Source organism: Heloderma suspectum, chromosome 5, assembly GCF_057233095.1.
Source record: "Heloderma suspectum isolate Gila_16-S chromosome 5, 16-S_ref, whole genome shotgun sequence".
NCBI classification, from domain to species: Eukaryota; Metazoa; Chordata; class Lepidosauria; order Squamata; family Helodermatidae; genus Heloderma; species Heloderma suspectum.
This window is the reverse complement of record NC_139462.1, coordinates 111,811,095-111,829,893: the sequence shown is the minus strand read 5'-3', so window position 1 is coordinate 111,829,893 and position 18,799 is coordinate 111,811,095. Positions and strand designations below refer to the sequence as shown.

Genomic DNA, 18,799 nt, shown 5'->3' with positions numbered 1-18,799 from the left:
AGTGGCCAACCAGCTGCTTGTGGGAAACTCACAAGCAGGACATGAGTGAAATAGCACCCTTCCAGTTCCCTGACAATTGGTGTACATAGGCAATCTGCCTCCAATACTGGAGGTTAGAATGCTGAAGTTAAAAGTAGGAGACCTGGGTTCAAATCCTTACTTAGCCACGAAGCTCACCTGGTGACTTTGGGCCAGTCACTCTGTCTCAGTGGTAACTAACTTACAAAGTGGTTGTGAGGGTGGGGAGTGACTAACAACGTGTATGCTATCCTGACCTCCCTGCAGAAAGGGCAAGATTTAAAAAGTAATGAGTGGTAAATGCAACAGATATCTCACCTATGCGAAAGTCCTGCATTTATTTACTCCAATGGAATGATGAGTTTGGGAGGTATTAAGTGCCACAAATGATGAGATATTACTGGTGTTTCCAGGGACACTTTGTTACACCAGCACATTAAGAAAAGTCTATACAGAGAAGAGTTTGAAACAGCAGGCGTCAATTTAAAATTCTTAAAAGGAATCTCTCTCAAGTTAAAAATCTAGTAGATTCCTAAAACGTTTCCTGCTGAATGTGGCTTTTGGTACAACATCTGCTCTCTTGCATGCATTGTCAAATAAATGCTTAAACTGGGGCTTTCTGACTGCTGTGACAGTGCAGAGTCAGGAAACTTGGATATGACTCAGCATCACATCTCTGTACCACTTACACTTTTCAAAACTATGGCAGAGGACCACACTAGACTTAACACAGAGTTCTGTGTGCCTTCCCCCCAACCCTTGTTTATTTATGTATTTTAACCAAAAAGCAATTAGTGATTGCAATTGAGAGTTGAAGATCGGGGGGGGGGGCTGCTTCAACCTTTCACCTAGTGCCATTTCTCGATCTAAAATCACACTGTCTTCACCTCAGTGAAAAGATACATTCTCCACATTACTTTCCCCTGCAATTTAGTGCTGAAAAATAGAAGTGAGGATGAAACTGCCTATCTCCACACACCCTTCAGCCTTCCCCAGCCTGGTGCCCTTCAGATGTCTTGGACTTCAATTCGCATAATCTGCAGCCAGCATCTCTATTGGTTGTCCAACACATCTGGAGGACACCAGGTTGGGGAAGGCTGCATCTGAGTGACAGCCTGCTCTCCCCCCCCACTCCCCCCCCGAACATTTTTCACGTATTACTTCTACTCCCTTTTGAGTGACTGTGACACTAGGGTTGCATCCACAAAGGCATATTCATTACTGGTTGACACTGAATGGTGACTTTTCTGTGTGAATTAGCCAACATTGATCAAATAACATGGACGGCTTTCATATCACTGCCCATCACCTCAAATACAATTGCCCCAAACGAAAAGAACAACATGCCGGTGCAAAATAGTGCTATATGAGTAGGTCTCAGAAGCCTGCTCCAGGAACTGGGGCAGTGTGCATGGAGCCCCAGTCAAAACCTCTGCAATACAAATAATCGTCAGCTTGGGCAGTGCAAGAGAGATGCAAGATGGCCAGAGCGAATCATCCCCACCCACCTTCTGAACAGATTATCAGAAGTGTTGAAAATAATTTAACTGGGGCAGCACATACTGACAGTGTGTGTGCGTGTAACCTTGGTGCTTGGATTGCGCTTTCGCGTCTGTAAGATGCCTGTGCACCACCACCAGTTTGCATGCATGTTTCCTTATGCTGGATCGGGCCACATGCTTTTCAGTGGGACTGGCTCATACATTCAGCTGTGAGTTATCAAGGGTTGAGTAATTAGGTGATGAGAACCCAAGTGATATTATTTATGTATATATTCATTTATTACATTTCTATGGTGCCCAATCCATGAAGCTCCCTTACACATGGGAACAGCCTTGACATATACATTGATTTGGCAAAATGTAATTTCAAAAACAGTGCTGTTTGAATCCAAATGTTAGATGAAGTGTTCACACAGAAAAACTGATTACCTTGGGTTGGACCCAGACTTAGATGTACTAGAGTAGACCCACTGAAATCAATGGGACAAGTAAATTTTCTACTGGGCAATCTATTTAAAAATAAAGCATAGAAATAGGCTGCTGAAAAGCATACATCAATGGATGTGTTCATTTCGATTGGTTTAAAGTACAAAAAACAATCAAAATTCCAAGCTCGAGTTTTAAAATCCACAGAAGGACAGGCTTGAAATAATAATACAAATGATTTTGTTTAGCTTTACTTACAATTCAATGAGAGAATCTAAATCACTGAAGACATCCCTTGGCAGAGCTTTAATCTGGTTATTGGCCAAAGAACTGGAAAAGTAAAGTTAGGTGTTAAAATAGTTGAAGAGATGATAATAATTAAATACAGCAACACTTAGCTAATGTTAACAGTTCGGCACTACCCAATTCCCAATGTTGACAATGAATAACACGATTATGAATGAAATGAATAAAACCTTTTAGAGTTAATGGAAATGCAAAACACTCGACTTGCTTCATAACAATAGAAAGTCACTCTGTTTTTGTTGTTTAGGGTAGAAATAAATGCATATACGAAGGCTGCACATGGAATTACATGTCTTGAGTAATATGAATCTCTATATTCACCCCTTTTGAGCCAGATGTAAAACCTTCTTTGGAAAACTAAGCTCAGGAGTAACCAGTCCTTCCTTTTTCCTCAGAAGCTGGCTGCACAGAATGCTGATTGGCAGCTGGGGCCCATGTGATCATCATGAAGCCATTCCCACAGCCAACCACCAGAGCAGTCTTGCAAATTTAAAAATAGATTCATTTATTATTTTTTAAAGGGTAGTGAATAAACATTTAACTGGATAAACATGCCAGGCACTTTTAGATATTAAATGCAGTGGTGGCTGGTGGCTCTGATTTCGCCGGGGCTGTGGATCCATTCTGGGTTCCATTCAAACCCAGCCAGAGCTATAAAGGAGCTATCCAAGATGATGAACCTATTTTGGAGACAGGGTACAGCACCTTGGATAACTCCTTTAGAGTTCTGGCTGGTTCTGACTGAAACCCAGAAACACAGCATCATAGAATCATAGCATAGTAGGGTTGGAAGGGGCCTACAAGGCCATCGAGTCCAACCTCCTGCTCAATGCAGGAATCCAAGTCAGAGCATCCCTGACAGATGGCTGTCCAGCCTCGTCTTGAAGGCCTCCAGTGTGGGAGAGCCCACCACCTCCCTAGGGAATTGGTTCCATTGTCGTATTGCTCTAACAGTCAGGAAGTTTTTCCTGATGTTCAGCCAGAATCTGGCTTCCTGTAACTTGAGCCCATTATTCCGTGTTCTGCACTCTGGGATGATCAAGAAGAGATCCTGGCCTTCCTCTCTGTGACAACCTTTCAAGTACTTGAAGAGCGCCATCATATCTCCCCTCAGTCTTCTCTTCTCAAGGCTAAACATGCCCAGTTCTTTCAGTCTCTCTTCATAGGGCTTTGTTTCCAGTCCCCTGATCATCTTTGTTGCCTTCCTCTGAACCCTGTCCAGTTTGTCTGCATCCTTCTTCAAGTGTGGTGCCCAGAACTGGACACAGTACTCCAGATGAGGCCTAACCAGTGCTGAGTAGAGGGGAACTAGTACTTCCTGGGATTTGGAAGCTATGCTTCTATGAATGCAGCCCAAAATAGCATTTGCCTTTTTTGCAGCCACATCACATGATTGGCTCATATTCAGCTTGTGATCAACAACAATTCCAAGATCCTTCTCGCTTGTAGTGTTTTTGAGCCACGTATTCCCCATCTTGTAACTGTGCCTTTGGTTTCTTTTTCCTAGGTGCAGAACATGGCATTTATCCCTATTAAATGTCATTCTGTTGTTTTCTGCCCAGAGCTCCAGTCTATCCAGATCACTTTGAATTTTGTTTCTGTCTTCCAAAGTATTAGCTATCCCTCCCAATTTTGTGTCATCTGCAAATTTGATCAGCATTCCCTGCACCTCCTCCTCCAAGTCATTAATACAAATGTTGAAGAGCACTGGGCCCAGAACTGAGCCCTGCAGTACCCCAGTCGTTACCTCTCCCCAGTTTGAGAAGGTCCCATTGATAAGCACTCTTTGAGTCCGATTCTGTAGCCAACTGTGGATCCACCGGATCGTTGTTTCATCTAGCCCACTTTGAGCTAGTTTGCTCATCAGGCTAACATGGGGCACTTTGTCGAAAGCTATGCTGAAGTCGAGGTATATGATGTCTACAGCATTCCCACGGTCTACAAGGGAGGTTACTTGATCAAAAAATGAGATCAGATTCGTCTGGCAGGACTTGTTTTTGACAAATCCATGTTGGCTTCAAGTAATCACGCCATTGTTCTCAAGGTGCTTCCAGATGGACTGCTTTATCATCTGCTCCAGAATGTTCCCAGGGATTGATGTCAGACTGACTGGTCTGTAGTTCCCAGGTTCCTCCTTTTTACCCTTTTTGAAGATAGGGACAACATTAGCTCTCCTCCAGTCATCTGGCACTTCCCCCGTCCTCCATGATTTCTCAAAGAGAATAGACAGCGGTTCTGAGAATTCTTCTGCCAATCCCTTTATTACTCTAGGGTGCAGTTCATCTGGCCCTGGAGATTTGAAGTCATTCAAAGTAATGAGGTGTTCCTTGACCATATGCCTATCGATCTCAAGCTGCAATCCTGCCCCTTCAGCCTGTACTTTGCCTTTGCCAGGGGGCTCATAGACCCTCTTTTGGGAGAAGACTGAGCCAAAGTAGGAATTGAGCACCTCTGCCTTTTCTTTGTCATCTGTTATCGTTTTGCCATCCTTATTTAATAGCTGAACAACCATTTCTTTCCTCTGCCTTTTCCTATGCACGTAGCTGAAGAAAGCCTTTTTGTTGTTTTTAGCATCCCTCGCTAACCTCAGCTCATTCTCATCTTTAGCCTTCCTGACACCATCCCTGCAATTCTGTGCTACCTGCCTTTACTCTTCCTTTGTAGCTTGCCTTCCTTCCACTTCCTGTATGTGTCCTTTTTTGTTTTCAGCTCATCTCTAAGCTTTTTGTGAAGCCACATTGGCTTCTTCTGTTGTCTTCCGCCTTTTCTTCTTGTTGAAATTGTTTGTAATTGTGCCTTAAGAATTTCCTTTTTTAAAAGCTCCCACCCATCTTGCACTCCTTTTCTCATTCGAGTCACTTGCTATGGGACCTTACTTATCATTGTTATCCAGGGTATGCGTTTGGCTCCTTTTCTCGTTAGTGTCGCTTGCCATGGGACCTTACTGATCATTGTACTGAGTTTATTAAAATCAGCTTTTCTAAAATCCGGGGTACACGTTTGACTACACTCAGCTTTTGCTTCCCTTAGAACCAAGAACTCAAGTAGAACATGGTCGCTTTCCCCCAGAGTTCCTGTAACTGCTACTTTATCCACTAAGTCATCTCTGTTGGTTAGGGTCAAGTCAAGGACAGCCGATCCTCTAGTTCCTTCCTCTACTTTCTGTAGGAGGAAGTTATCTGCCACACAAGTCAGGAATTTCCTGGAGGGGCCATGTTTTGCAGAATTTGTCTCCCAACAAATATCGGGGAAATTGAAGTCCCCCATTACTACTACATCATGCTTCCTTAAAACATTGGCTATTTGCTTTTCAAAAGTTTCATCCTCGTCTTCTCCTTGATTGGGTGGCTGATAGTAAACTCCAACCACCAGGTTCCTTTTATTCTTTGCTCCATTTATTTTGATCCAGATGCTCTCGATGGGGCTACCAAGCTCCTCCTCCTGTATTTCTGTGCAGAGATATGTATTTTTCACATACAGTGCAACTCCACCTCCCTTTCTGTTCCTCCTGTTCTTTTTGAACAAGTAATATTCTTCAATTGCTGTATTCCAGTCATGAGAGTCATCCCACCAAGTCTCAGTTATACCTATCAAGTCATAATTTCTCTCCTGTATTAAGAGTTCAAGTTCGTTCTGTTTGTTTCCCATACTCTGGGCATTAGTATATAGACATCGAAGGCCATGTGCTTCATAGTCTGGCTTTCTTCCTAATGTGTCTGAAGTCTATTATTGGGCGCTATCAGAGCTGTTCTCTCCGTTGCAGTGCATGTGCCCACATCCATTGTTATTCCCAACATTACATCTCCCTTCCCAGTAGGATTCAATTTAAAGCCTCACTAAAATCAGAGCCAACAGCCTCCACTAATTATACGTACACACATACATGCATATAAATTGAACACCCATGTGAAGCACAGTGGGGAAAGTGACTTCTGCAGTCAGGTACGTCTGTACTAGGGCACGGTTCAAACATGCATGCTTATCACTTGATGACCGTGTGGTCAGGGGACACTCCCAGAGCCCAGAGAAGGTCAACTGCACACCTCAGAGCAGGGGTAGGCAAGCTGTTCTTGGACTCCAACTCCCATCAGCCCCAACCAGCATAGCCAATGGTCAGGCATTATGGGAGCTGTAGTCCAAACCATCTGGAGGGCACTAGATTGCCTACCCTTGCCTCAGAGTATTGTGCACGAGAACCGTAGGCTGAAAGACTGAGGAGAGGCTGTAGGAACATGGCTGCAGCTAGCTGGTGATGTTGTTATCCCAGAGCAGAAAGAAACCAAAGAGAGTTAAAAGCAGCTTTTGGAATACTGGGAGGGAGCTCTAAGGGAGAGAGGCCAAAAACAAGCAGAGTATCGTTCTGCCTATTGCCAGAGAATAGGGCTGAGTGGGTACCGTAGGCCAGCTTCCATCTCTGAAGGAGACCTCGCTGTTCCAGCACCAGGGCCGCTTGGGTCTGCTGCAGTGTTCCTTCCCTGGCAGCGGTGCAGCACACAGCTTACAGACTGCAGCAACAACTGCTGACTGGCCTGTGTGTTAATGAGCTACCCGAGATCAAGCACCGCAGAGGGGTGTTGAAAAATCAAAGTGATGGGCATGCGTGTGTGAACTCTGGCTAATAAGGCTGAAAGTAAATACTGGATTTTTAAATGCCATAAGGTATAATTTAAAATGCTATCAACATAAATTATTTTACATAAATGTAAGCTAGTTCAAACCCTGAAGCTGTAATCCTGGAACCCTATACTTCTGAGGGGGCACCCATATTCCCCAAATCCTGGGCTGACTCCAGGTCTTTGTGGGTCCTCAGACACCACAGTCTCCATGAGCCCCTGAGCGAGCCAGCCATCATGGCTCCTTCTGCGTCTTCTCCCCAGCACCTCTTATTGGACCCAGAGGGAGAAAGAGGAAGGCAAGTAAGTGAGAACAAGGCAGCAGTGACCAAAGTTGTATAGTTTTGAGCACATGTTGGAGCATGCAAATAAGGCTAAATGAAATGGTGTCCAGTTACAATTTCAGGGGCTCTGGTCGGTGAGTCAGAAGTGGCAGGGACTCTAGCAAGTGCCTAATCATGCTTAATGCTAATTGCTGGGCTTGCCAAGTTTATCTCAGACTCATCCAAAACTAGCCAGATCTGACAAGTCGATTCCTCACATTGACAAAATAATTTATCTTAAACTAGCTATGAAACATTAAAATATTGCCATGTGACAGTGACACTGGTAATTATTAAACATTAAAAAACTCTAGTAATGAGGGGTCCCAACAATAAAATTATCTTCATATGTAAGCTGTGAGAGAATCACAATTGATTTGTGAAGCAGGGGTCATGAATAGCTCAGAATATTTATCACCTCCCATCCTCAGCTGAAGGTTCATTTAATTCTTTAATCTTTAACACAAAATGTTTCTCTGCAACAGTGAGGAGAACTAGCATGTTTATTGTTCCATGAAAGAAGTAGTTCCAATAAGGGTGCAAACCTATGCATGTTTAGGCAGAAAAAAAAGTCCTACAACTCTGAGGGGTCCCCAGCCATGTCTGGCTGGAGAATGCTGGGAGTTGTAGGACTTTTTTCTGTCTACACATGCATAGGATTGCTCCCTAAGTCAGATTCGATGTAGGGCAGAATACTAGATTTTTGCCCTGCATAGCACTGTATCTATTTAAGTTGTGAGTACTGGAGTACTGGAAATTTTAGTTTTATGCAAGTAAATAATTCAAATTAGCATTAAAAGACTTACAGGTGTGTCAGGTCTCGAAGGCCACGGAATGCATTTCTTGAAATGGTTTCTATTTTGTTTCCTTCAATAAATCTATGTGGAAAGATTTTGTTGTTGTTTTAAAGTCGTACATTAAGGGCAGATTTGAATGTCAGATGAAAAGCAGGAAGTTCAAGAAGAAGAAGAAGAAGAAACAAATATTGAAGAAAAGTGGGGGCCACCAAGTGAATAGTCTGATTCCCCTATTCTTGGCTTAAGGCTCTGCTGTGATGTGATTAACAAAAGCCTTTAATCAGCCTGCATCAGAGCGCTTGGTGGGCTTTGGATTAGACTGCAAAAAAAATTGCTTACATCATGTTCGATTTAAAAACCACACTTGCAATCTGGGCATTATTCGTTGATGCAATCCCACCATACAATCTTGACCTACATTCACAACATGTTATATTGGTCTGAGTAATGGCTCCCAGTTTCATGACTAGCAGCATAGGATCTGGCCACACTTTCATTTTGAATCTTTTCTACTGTTGGAGTAAAACTATAAGGGTGCAATCCTATGCAGGTTTAGACAGGAAAAAGTCCTGCAGCTCCCAGCATTGCCAGCTGGCTGGGGAATGCTGGGAGTTGTCGGACTTTTTTCTGTCTAAACCTGCATAGGATTGTGTTCTAAATGTACATTTTAAAGAGGTACTAGATGCAAAAAAAATGATGCCAACTAGGAACACATTGATGTAATTATATTTCTGAAACCGTATATCCCTCCTCTTCTGAGTTCAGGGTAGCAACACCTTTAGCAGCTGTAAAAGGTTACAACCAATATTAAAGTCAATTTAGAGCACGATGCAGCCAAATCTAAGTAATGTTAACTCCCACTGATTTCAGTGAGAAATACTTAAACATGTACTTAACTTTCCTACTGAAATCAATAGGATTTGAATTTTTTTTTTAACATTTAGACCCCACTTTTCTTTATAAAATAAATGCACAGTGGCTTACAAAAAAGGTTCATAAAATACACCAAATACATAAAAACAATGCAAATTGCCAATATCAGTTTCTCAGAATAAAAGCAAGAGCAGGATAAAGCAATTCAGCATAATAGCAGGGAGACAGAACTCTTAAAATATGACTTGTGTGTTGTCTTTGGGTTGTGCTATCTCCAGTACCAGAGGCAGTATGCCTATGTACAGCAGTTGCTGGGGAACATGGGTGGGACGGTGCTGCTGCACTCATGCCCTGTTTGTAGTTTCCCAGTCAACAGCTGGTTGGCCACTATGTGAACAGAAAGCTGGACTAGATGGACCCTTGGTCTGATCCAGCATGGCTCTTCTTATGTCCTTATGGATGCAGACCTAGTTTTGTTCAGAATAGACCCATTGAAATCAATGGGAATTGAGTGACTCATGACTAATTGATTTTAATGGTTCTACTCTATACATGATTGAGTCTGGACACAACCCCTTATTGAGGGGCAACAATATAAAGCTACTTGGGCGGGGGGGAATCCCCTTTGGACCTGATCCCTATCCCTGCCCAGCAATGTCAACCTTGTATTAACTTAACCAAAGTCATTTATATTAAATCATTAACCTCCTGGTAACTGTCTTATGAATCAGTGTGAGTTTTATGCACAGGAAGACCTTGATTTTAGGCTTCAGATATAGAGTGAAAAGGCCACTGATAAGGCAGAAGCCATCTAGACTGTTTATCTGAAGGCACCCGGTTCTACGAGGCTAAACAACACAGTAATGCGTTTTTGTAAGAAGAAGCATTCTGGAGCAATAATATTAAGGGCTGTGGCTGTTGCTGTAATCTTTATTTGCTCCTTTTGACATTAATCCTATCTCACAGAAGGAAGGCGCATCAGTCAGGATGCAGCAGAGCACGTGACTGAATTGGAGAACGGGGTTACAGTAAAATTCTTCATTTTTCAGTGAAACCCTCTGATTTAACTTCATAATTCAGCTTTTCAGTTTGATCAGCAGCACAGATTTAAATGAATCTCCACACATAATACATCACAGCTGGAGTGGTATCACGCATAGAACACCAGCTCTTAATCACTGGCACATGGGCTGGGATCCAAAGAGCTACTTCAGGGATGCCCGAAGGCTTGTGCGGGCTCAGTGGAAATTTTTTTATTCGCTTTAAACAGCAGTCACTGCCCCTCCTCCTCCACCCCCGCTGGCATGCCATAACACAATTTGCTTTTGAAAGTCTCCTCAATTTAAAAAGTGGTTTCCAATGTGCCAGGGAGGCTGGTATTTGAGAAAGACCATTTGAAGCTCTCCTAGGCGCATGGAACTAGTTTTGTGGTTTTTTGGAACCTTGGCCATTATGTCTAGACATAAAATCATCATAAAATACCAAAAGCATTTTTTAAGTAATCTGCAACTTCTCCAATTCTGTACAAAGCCTTATAAGACACTAGGTACCAAAGGCCCACTTTGCAAGTTCTACCTTGCAAGGTGTAGCAGAAACACAAGCAAGATTTAGACTTTGGTTTTCCACTCCAAGTTGCAATGTGCTAAATGGGGACTCATGTAGTCTCCCTGTATATCTGAAGCCCAATCATCTTCTGTTGGGGAATTGCACAACTAGTTTGCATTTTACAACTTATATTTCTGGTGGAAATTGGAACAATGAGTGTATTCACCCACACACACCCCTGCCCAAAACCTTTTGCAGCCTGAGGCAAAGGACAAGATGCCCTCAACCAAGATTCCATGTACAAAAGATGACCAGACTAGCAGTTGAATCTTATTTCTACACTGGCAACAGGACAGCACTGTCCAGGGCAGAAGGCAGGGCTGGGCCAAGACATTTTGGTGCCTGAGGCAGACAAGATAGCACCTCCGCCCCAGTCCATATACAGAAGCTGACTGGATTGGCAGTTAAATCTTACTTCATCACTGGCAATAGTTTAGTGTTCACCACCATATCTGAGGCAGCAGATTAGGTTGCCCAAGACAGGTTGTGTGTCATTCACAGCTCTGTCCTCCAACAGATGGGAACAGCAGGGAGGCTGCCACTGCTGTCCTCCAGCATCTGCTGCTGGAAGCGGTCGCCTCACTCTGCCTAATGGTAGGGCTGGTCCTGGCAGCAAAGTGGCTTAAGGGGCACAGAGCAGCTCTATCCCCTCTCTGCCCCTCAGCATCTGCCACCTAAGGGAATTGCTTCACTCTGCCTAATGGCAGAACCAGCACTGCTTGCCCCCATGAGTTGCAGCATGAGATAACATCCCAAGAAAGGAACATGAATTGCTCAATGGCAATAGAGTGGGGAGATTTTCCCTCAGGGACAGTGTACTGGTAAATCATCAGAGAAGCTTCATTCATTTCAGAAGTCTAAGCTTAATACACAAACAACAATTGACTTACAGGTACTCTAGATGGAAAAGACCACCAAAGGCATCATCCCGTATGATAGTAAATGAGTTAGAATTCAGCAGCCTAAAAAAAATTGAATTAAATATGAAGGGGGAAAAAACCATTAAGACATGTCACTATAGAATTTATTTATGGCACTGTAAAGACATACTCAATACAGAACATCCCTTAGTGGGTTTCTTGAAAACGCGCAAGAAGAACTGAGGTCAAGTCATTGATAAATGAATTCAGTGACAAATAGGCATTTAGTACTCTCCCAACCCAATTTGGTGCAACTAAACATACTTTGCTCTAGTAGACTTTCCACCTTAATAAGGCATTAAACCTAAAGGCATCCAAATTCCATAGCTTTGCCACATCTTTCATAGTAGAAAATGATGGAGGAATGGGGAGGAACTCTGAGTTTTCCACAAGTGCAGATGGCAGGGTGGTGGGGAGGGTTAATAGTTTTCCGGTCATGACAGATGTAGTGGAGAGGTGATAAGCTGAAAGAGGAGAAATAAATTAAGAGGCAGGACTGATAACCACAGACAAGTGGGCTCTGGTCTTATTGTCCAAGTAACAAAACAGAGGTGAATTTCAGATGGAGAGTGGAGAGTGTTTTTAACTGAATGGAAATGTTCAAAATGTTTTGAAAAACATTTGAAAAATATGGCTTCTTCAAGGACAAGAATTCAATTCATTCTACTGACATGCAGCTTAGAAGCAAAGTCCCATGTCTCCCCTTGCCTCAGTGAGACACAACAATACAGCCATGGAAGCCACTTGTGTCTGCTGAAACAATAATTCAGTAAACACATAGCTGAATACATCCCTTGTCAGGTGAAACTTTCTTATTAAGGTGGAAAGTCCCCACATGGGCTCAAGCTAATCCCAAGCATTGATTCAATCAACTTGTCCAATGAACAATGAATTAACAGTAGGCAGATGAAACATAGTATGGTTAGGAAGAAAAGAGGAGAACGGAGATCTAGGGATGTAGCAATGTTAGTCTAACATTTCAGTGGGTCTACTCTAAGTAGGACTAACAATAGATACAACCTCTAGATGACCAGGTTTCCAGGAATATTTCCAGAAATAGTGGTATGGCAGATAAAAGTTCGAAGAAGAAACAATATAATGGGTGTGAACATTTTATTGTACAATTGGTAGCCTAGTCTAGACTTCCTAACTTTTTTACCTGGTACATGTTTGGTGTTGAAGACTGATGCTTCACATACAATAGTATGCCATTGTAGCTAAAGGCCCATAAAATTTGACAGATGGGTGAGGGAAGAAAGATAGAGACCACCAACTCACTTCACCTACTTCCCAAGTGGAAGAACCAGCGTGGTTGTCCCTTGCTCCACCAAGGTACCGCAGCAATAACCTCTGTGATGAATGGGAAAGAAAGGAGGCTGGGGCTGAAATTTCTTCTTCTACCCGTTCCTTCATTCTATTTATCACTGAGACCATTTCCAGAGGCAAAGCAAGGGACAGGCAGGGACATTCCTGTTTTTCTAAATCCGACCATGTCCCACCAGTTACCCTAAAATCTCAACAATCCTGAGAAGGAGTTAAATGTCACTTCCCCTCCCCACCCAGCCAGACATTGCATGCAGGAGAACGGGAGGTGGAGCTGCCTTCAGAGGGGAAAGAAGGATGCTGTTCCCCTCTAGGATGTCCTTTGTACATGGTAGCTAGACTGCCCAGTAATTAGAGGGAATGGTGGTGGTGTGTGGTCTATTATAATGCTGTCCCCAAGTGCAGACTTTATCTTTCCCCATAGGAATGATTAGTAGTTATTTATTTACATGGAAGGAAGTGAAAGGATATATTCAGGGACACCAGTGGAGTGGGAACTAGACCTGCTGTCCTCCACTGTTGGCCCCATCCATCAAGGAACAATTCTGCTTCTTCTGTCTGTATAGCCTAGGGGTGGGGAGTCTCAGGCCAAAATCTGGCACTCTTGGGGTCCCAATATGGTCCTTTAGGGGTTCCCCAGATGCCATGACCCCTGAAAAGACCATGTTCTGGCTTGCACAGAAAGCCCCCTCACATACAGGAAGTTTTCCTCTTCAGACAGTCACATGATGGAAGAGAGGGGCAGGGCTGGAGCACTCCTTCTCCTCACACATTGCTGTTAACCTTTTTTTGGACATCAGAACAGGCCTCTAGCATGTGACAGAATTTTGGAAAAGTATGATGGAATGCTGGGAACTGGTTGATAGACAGATAGATAGTTATCATTCTACATCACTGTCAAACATTTATTTAGCATGACAATTTTGCTGACTTGGGCTTCTATTATCTCATTTATGTTTCATAGTTTAGAAGGCATAGAGAGCTGAGTAAAACAAAAAAAAATTACAAAATCAATGGCAAAGTATAGCCATCATTTAATAACCAAAGAAAATATTAATATGAACATCCATATCATGGTTTGTGTGGAAGATCGTCTTAGCCCTTGCTGGGACAGACCAAGCCAGACCAGTTCCAGACCATCCTGGAACAGCATGATGGCAATATGTGATCTTATTAGATAAAGAAAGGACTTAGAAGCTACTATCTTGGTTTTACCACACTGGATGGTAGATTAAGAAGGCCAGCATCTATAACTACTGGGCCAGGAATCTGCTCTTAGCAGAAAGGAGAGCATCATAGTGTTCCCAGTGGAGAATAAGGCAGAGGCAACTGAGCAGAATCATATCCTTACTAGTCACCACTGGTACACCACAGATGTGCAGGGATAGTCTCAGCTTTCAGATGATTAAAGAATAGTAGGGACTATACCCCCACCTCAGAGGGAAGGGAATTCACCAGGTGGGTGATGTCATTCTTATCCTTGGAAGGATGGCTAAATCTGTATGTTCACTTCCTTTTGCACAACAGTTGAAGACCCAAAGCCCACAGAGGGGCATGCCTGGACAAATAAATTTTTGGAACCACCTCTATAGTCACATAGTTGATGCTGTCCAACAGTTGCCATTGAATTCTAGAGTTACCATTCAGTTCTGACTAAATTAAAAATACTGACTCGATTTCCTAGTTTCAACTTGGGTGTAACTGAAAAAAATACATGAGGAAATTTACTACAGCCTGCAAGGTGGGCTTCAGGCAATTCCAGCAGGTCCCCCAGGGTCTATAGGCCTTGTTGAGTCTGCCTAGAAGCTTCATGGTGCCAGCACTCACTGGCAACATCATTAGAACGCACTGGTGCTTGCAGCCTGCACCGTATTGACTTTTTTTTTTAGTTTAAATTTGAAAGTTTTAAATATTATTGCTTAACCAAAAAACAAATACGCGGTCATCAACAAAATATGAGTGCAAATATTACTGCAGCCACACATCATAAATGGCTAGTGAATAGAACTAGTTTCAGAGAAGTCAGACTAAAAAGACCAAAAGTGCTAATATATCAAAATTAACTACAATTATGAATAAACTGAGGTAGCTGGTTAGTAGAGTACAGGAGGCGAGGGGCCAAATGTTACATTGCCACACATCTTTACAATTCACTAAAATGGCCTCAATGTATCACTGTGTCAACTGTTGTGCAACTCACTGCACAATTTGGCAACTGACTGTACCGTTCCCAAGGGAGTCATTGGGAGTAGTATGGATAGGCAGATTTTCAGTCTGTATGCCATGGCAGCTTTGTGGTTGGATCACCAGGGCATTGGTCATTGAGAATGGAGGAGGATGGGATAGAAGTGCTGCAGTGTTTGATCAGCAGCCCGGTGCAAGCTCTCTTGCTGCCTGAGGTGACGGAGCATATGTGCTGCCACCGCATCGTACCACTGCTTCATCGCACACCCCTTACCTTTCCCGCTGCCCGCCCACTTTGTCATCTCATGTGGAGAGCCACATGGACAGAAGAAACGGTTGTTCCACAACACAGGTTGGGACCCACCTTTGTAGGTTCCCTATGAAATGCAAAAGGCATGGTGAATGTTAATTTTCTACAACCTGGGAAAGCCTGATAGATGATAGAGTCCCACAGTGGCTTCTTCCAGCTGTGCAGCTCTCTGCATGAGGCAAACAGAGGGCAGGCGGCTGCTCTAAAGAGCCCCGCCAGCCACTCTCTCACTGCAGCAAATGCCACGACAAGAGATGGCTGATGGGGCTCTTCAGAGCACACGCTGGAGGCAGCAGGAGCCCTGGCAGGCACTCTGGGGGAAGGGGGGGGAGCAACACAATTTGCTGCTCCTCCTGACCCACAGCCTGATGTGGGTACCCTACCCTGCTTCATGGGAGGGCTGGCCCCGTTGGTCAAACAGACCAATAGTTCCCAAACCAAGACAAAATTCCATTGCTGTGGAAACCACTACGCTATCAACTGGCCCTTTCTCTCTTCCCTGTCCATTAAGAGGCACCTGCCCATTTCCTCATGAAAGTGAGGTCCAGGGGCCACAATACAGAATGTGTGGCAGAAACTGTGTTCACACAGACCATCCTAAATGTGAAGGACAAAGTAGGGAATAAGACCAGTGCTGTATTGGGACAAAGATGTAAGGGACATGTTGCTATGCAGGGATGCTAGAGCAGGGGTACCAAACCTCTTTCAGTTTGAGGGTCAAATTCTATTTCAGAGAAACTCTGAGGGGCCGCATACCAGCAGTGGGTGAGACCAAAGGTAGAAGGGGTGGGACTGAAGCCAATAGCCAATCATAAAGCTCATACTGCCAGACTAAGCCGCAGGAGAGGCATTTCAACCTTTCAGAATGGGGGGAAAACTGCACAAAAGCCAGGAACCTGCCAAACAATTGGTGATTGGGGAGAAAGGGGTGGGGCCAGGGGAAGGAGGTGTGTCCTTTTGGGGAACCCTGGAGGGCCAGATGTGGCCTCTGGGGCAGAGGTTTCACTCCTGTGTTAAAGAAACATGGTGCTTAATTGTGGTGGTGTCTAAGACCCTTGAAAACCTATTTCTCAGGTGCTTCTTCAACAACACAGTATCGCTGCAGCAGCAGCATGGTTTCTCTTCCGCCCCCCACCCCTATATTTTATCATAGGTCTTGAAAAAGAAGGTCAAACACCAGGAATGTCTGTGGTGTGCCTCGCCCCCATACAAATCAACCAATCAACACACTTTATAATCTCATGCCAATTTAAGTAGGTTTCTGCTAGCAGAGTTCCAACCAAGCAAGTGTTCATTTTCTTTCCTTTGATGAACCTTCAACTTTTTACTCAGGGGACCTACCTGTGCAAAAGTTGACTTTGACTGAAAACCATCTATCAGGCTTTCCCAGGTTGTAGAAAATTAACATTCACCATGCCTTTTGCATTTCATAGGAAACCCACAAAGGTGAGTCCCAACCTGTGATTTCGAAAAAAGCTGTTTTAAAATTCCAAGACACCTCTACCCAGGGATGAGCTTTACTGGTCTCTCTTAACGTATGATGATGATGATGATGCAATACTTACAGCAACTGCAGGGAAGGCAGATGAGAAAACATTCTTTCTTTTATTTCAGAAAAGGTTCCATTTACCAGACTCCTGAGGGGGGGACAGAAAAAAAATCCACAGGAACCAATCACATGTTTTTATTTTAACCCTTCCACAATCTTGTCCCCTCCAGACGTGTTGGACTACAACTCCCAGCATCCCTACACATGCTGGCTGGGGAATGATTGGAGTTGTAGCCCAAACATCTGGAGGGCACTAGACTGCAGAAGGCTTTGCCATAACCTCTCCCACTGAAGACCCTGCCTCCTCCATGTATTTTACCCATCTATAGATGTCCCTTTTTCCAGTTCTGAACCTGACCCTCAATGGTTTTCTGTGCTCTCTTTTCACCCCATCTGCTGATTAATCCATCCAATTAATCCTAAATAATGTAGACTTTTGACCGCTTTTCTCTCAAAAAGTGAAAGGGGATCAACTTTGTTCCCTTGCATTACAGATTTTTAAGCTTTTATTTTATTTTTCTGCAAGAAAAAGAATTCAGTGTGTGACACAAGACTAAGCAGTGACTGTCAGCGCGATCCTATACACATCTACTCAGAAGTAACTCCTATTGAGTTCAGTGGTGCTTACTCCCAGGCAAGCAGCTATAGGATGCCAGCCTAAAGGGTTTTAAAGCTCAGCTGATGTTTTAAGAAGCGAATCCAGTTGAAAAGCTCTTCTTTTCCAAAGGCACCAAACTCGCTAAGTTAACTCTAAGTTCCAGAAGCCTAAACCATCTTTGTTCCAAGGTAGTTCATGTCAGCATAATTCCTCATCAAGATGTAAATGATTTCTTTTTCACTATTCAGGACTCGAATATGGCCACTTGCTTCTCTCTCTTTAGTGATCTGAGTTTTGTGTGGCGGCCCGTTCGTTCGCCCCAACCTTTCCATCCTCTGGAACCGTCTGCTCATGCCCTCGCTCATCATGCCAACGACACGAAAAAGAAAAGACCTTTCGGACAGGAACAATTCCACCCCTCTCACCGCCGCACACAACACAAGGCACTAGCATAAAGAACCACGGGAGGCCAGCCAGACGCCTCCCCGTCACTAATTATAATGCACCTCGCTTGGGGTTCGAGCACCCAGCGAGGAAAGTTTTAAGGGGGGGGGGGGGGGAGAACCCTGAACCAATGGAGGCTGGTGGCTCCGATTTTGGTGGGGCTATGGATCCATTCTGGGTTTCAGTCAGACCCAGCCAGAACTCTTTTTAAAAAAAGCTATCCAAGGTGCTGATCCCTAGCCACCAAATAGGTTCAGCGCCTTGGAGTTCTGACTGGTTCTGACTGAAACCCAGAATGGATTCTCAGCCCCACCGAAACCGGAGCCGCCAGCCTGCGCCGCCCTGAACTTAACCACCGCTGCTTGAGGCGGGAGGGGGGGATTTCCGTCGCCACCCCTCCCCTAGCCCACGATCCCGCCGCGGCTGGACTTACAAGGAGCTGATGTCGCCGGGGAGGGTCCGCGGCACGTTGGGCGACCCAACGCAAAGGATGGATTCTTTGGTGCAGCTGCATGTGGCCGGGCACCGGAGAGGCTTCCTCACCTGGGCGCGCTGCAGCAGGCACGCCGCCGCCAGCACCAGCAGCCAGAAGGAGCCGCCGCCGCCCCGCGAGCGAGCCATCCTGCGCCCTCCGCCGCCGCCGCCGCCGCCGCCTCGCGGTCCCCTCTGGGCCCTGCGCGCGTGCCCTGCGCGAGGCCGGGGCTGCCGCCGCCGCCGCTGCGCCCGCTGCTGCTGAAGAGGATGGCAGTGGAACGGGAGCCAGGCAGCATGCTGCACCCTGAGGTCCCTCGGAGTGGGTCTCTCTCCCTCTCTCTGCAGCGGCAGCTCCACCAAGGCGGCTTCTCCGCACTGGACTCCTGCCTGCCCCCTGACTGACTGACATCAGCACGTCGGCCTTTTTCTTTTCTTTTTTTTTCTCCTGTGCTTTTCTTTTTTTTTTCCTTCTGTCTCATGAATAATTCATCAAAGGCATCGTTGCGAGGGGGAGTTTGAAAATAATCCCACACA

The 18,799-nt window shown here is 44.6% G+C and overlaps 1 protein-coding gene across 1 annotated transcript in view; it reads right to left on the bottom strand.

Annotated features, from left to right (window-relative positions):
• The window catches only part of LGI2 (leucine rich repeat LGI family member 2), a 32,426-nt gene extending 14,014 nt beyond the window's left edge, over positions 1-18,412 (bottom strand). The window contains exons 1-5 of the mRNA XM_084860341.1: positions 18,225-18,412; positions 16,766-16,837; positions 11,354-11,425; positions 7,995-8,066; positions 2,205-2,276 (exon numbers count right to left, since the gene is read on the bottom strand). Of these exons, the coding sequence (XP_084716467.1) occupies positions 2,205-2,276; positions 7,995-8,066; positions 11,354-11,425; positions 16,766-16,837; positions 18,225-18,412 (476 nt within the window). The remainder of the gene's footprint in view (positions 1-2,204; positions 2,277-7,994; positions 8,067-11,353; positions 11,426-16,765; positions 16,838-18,224) is intronic.
• Positions 18,413-18,799: the final 387 nt, after the last annotated feature.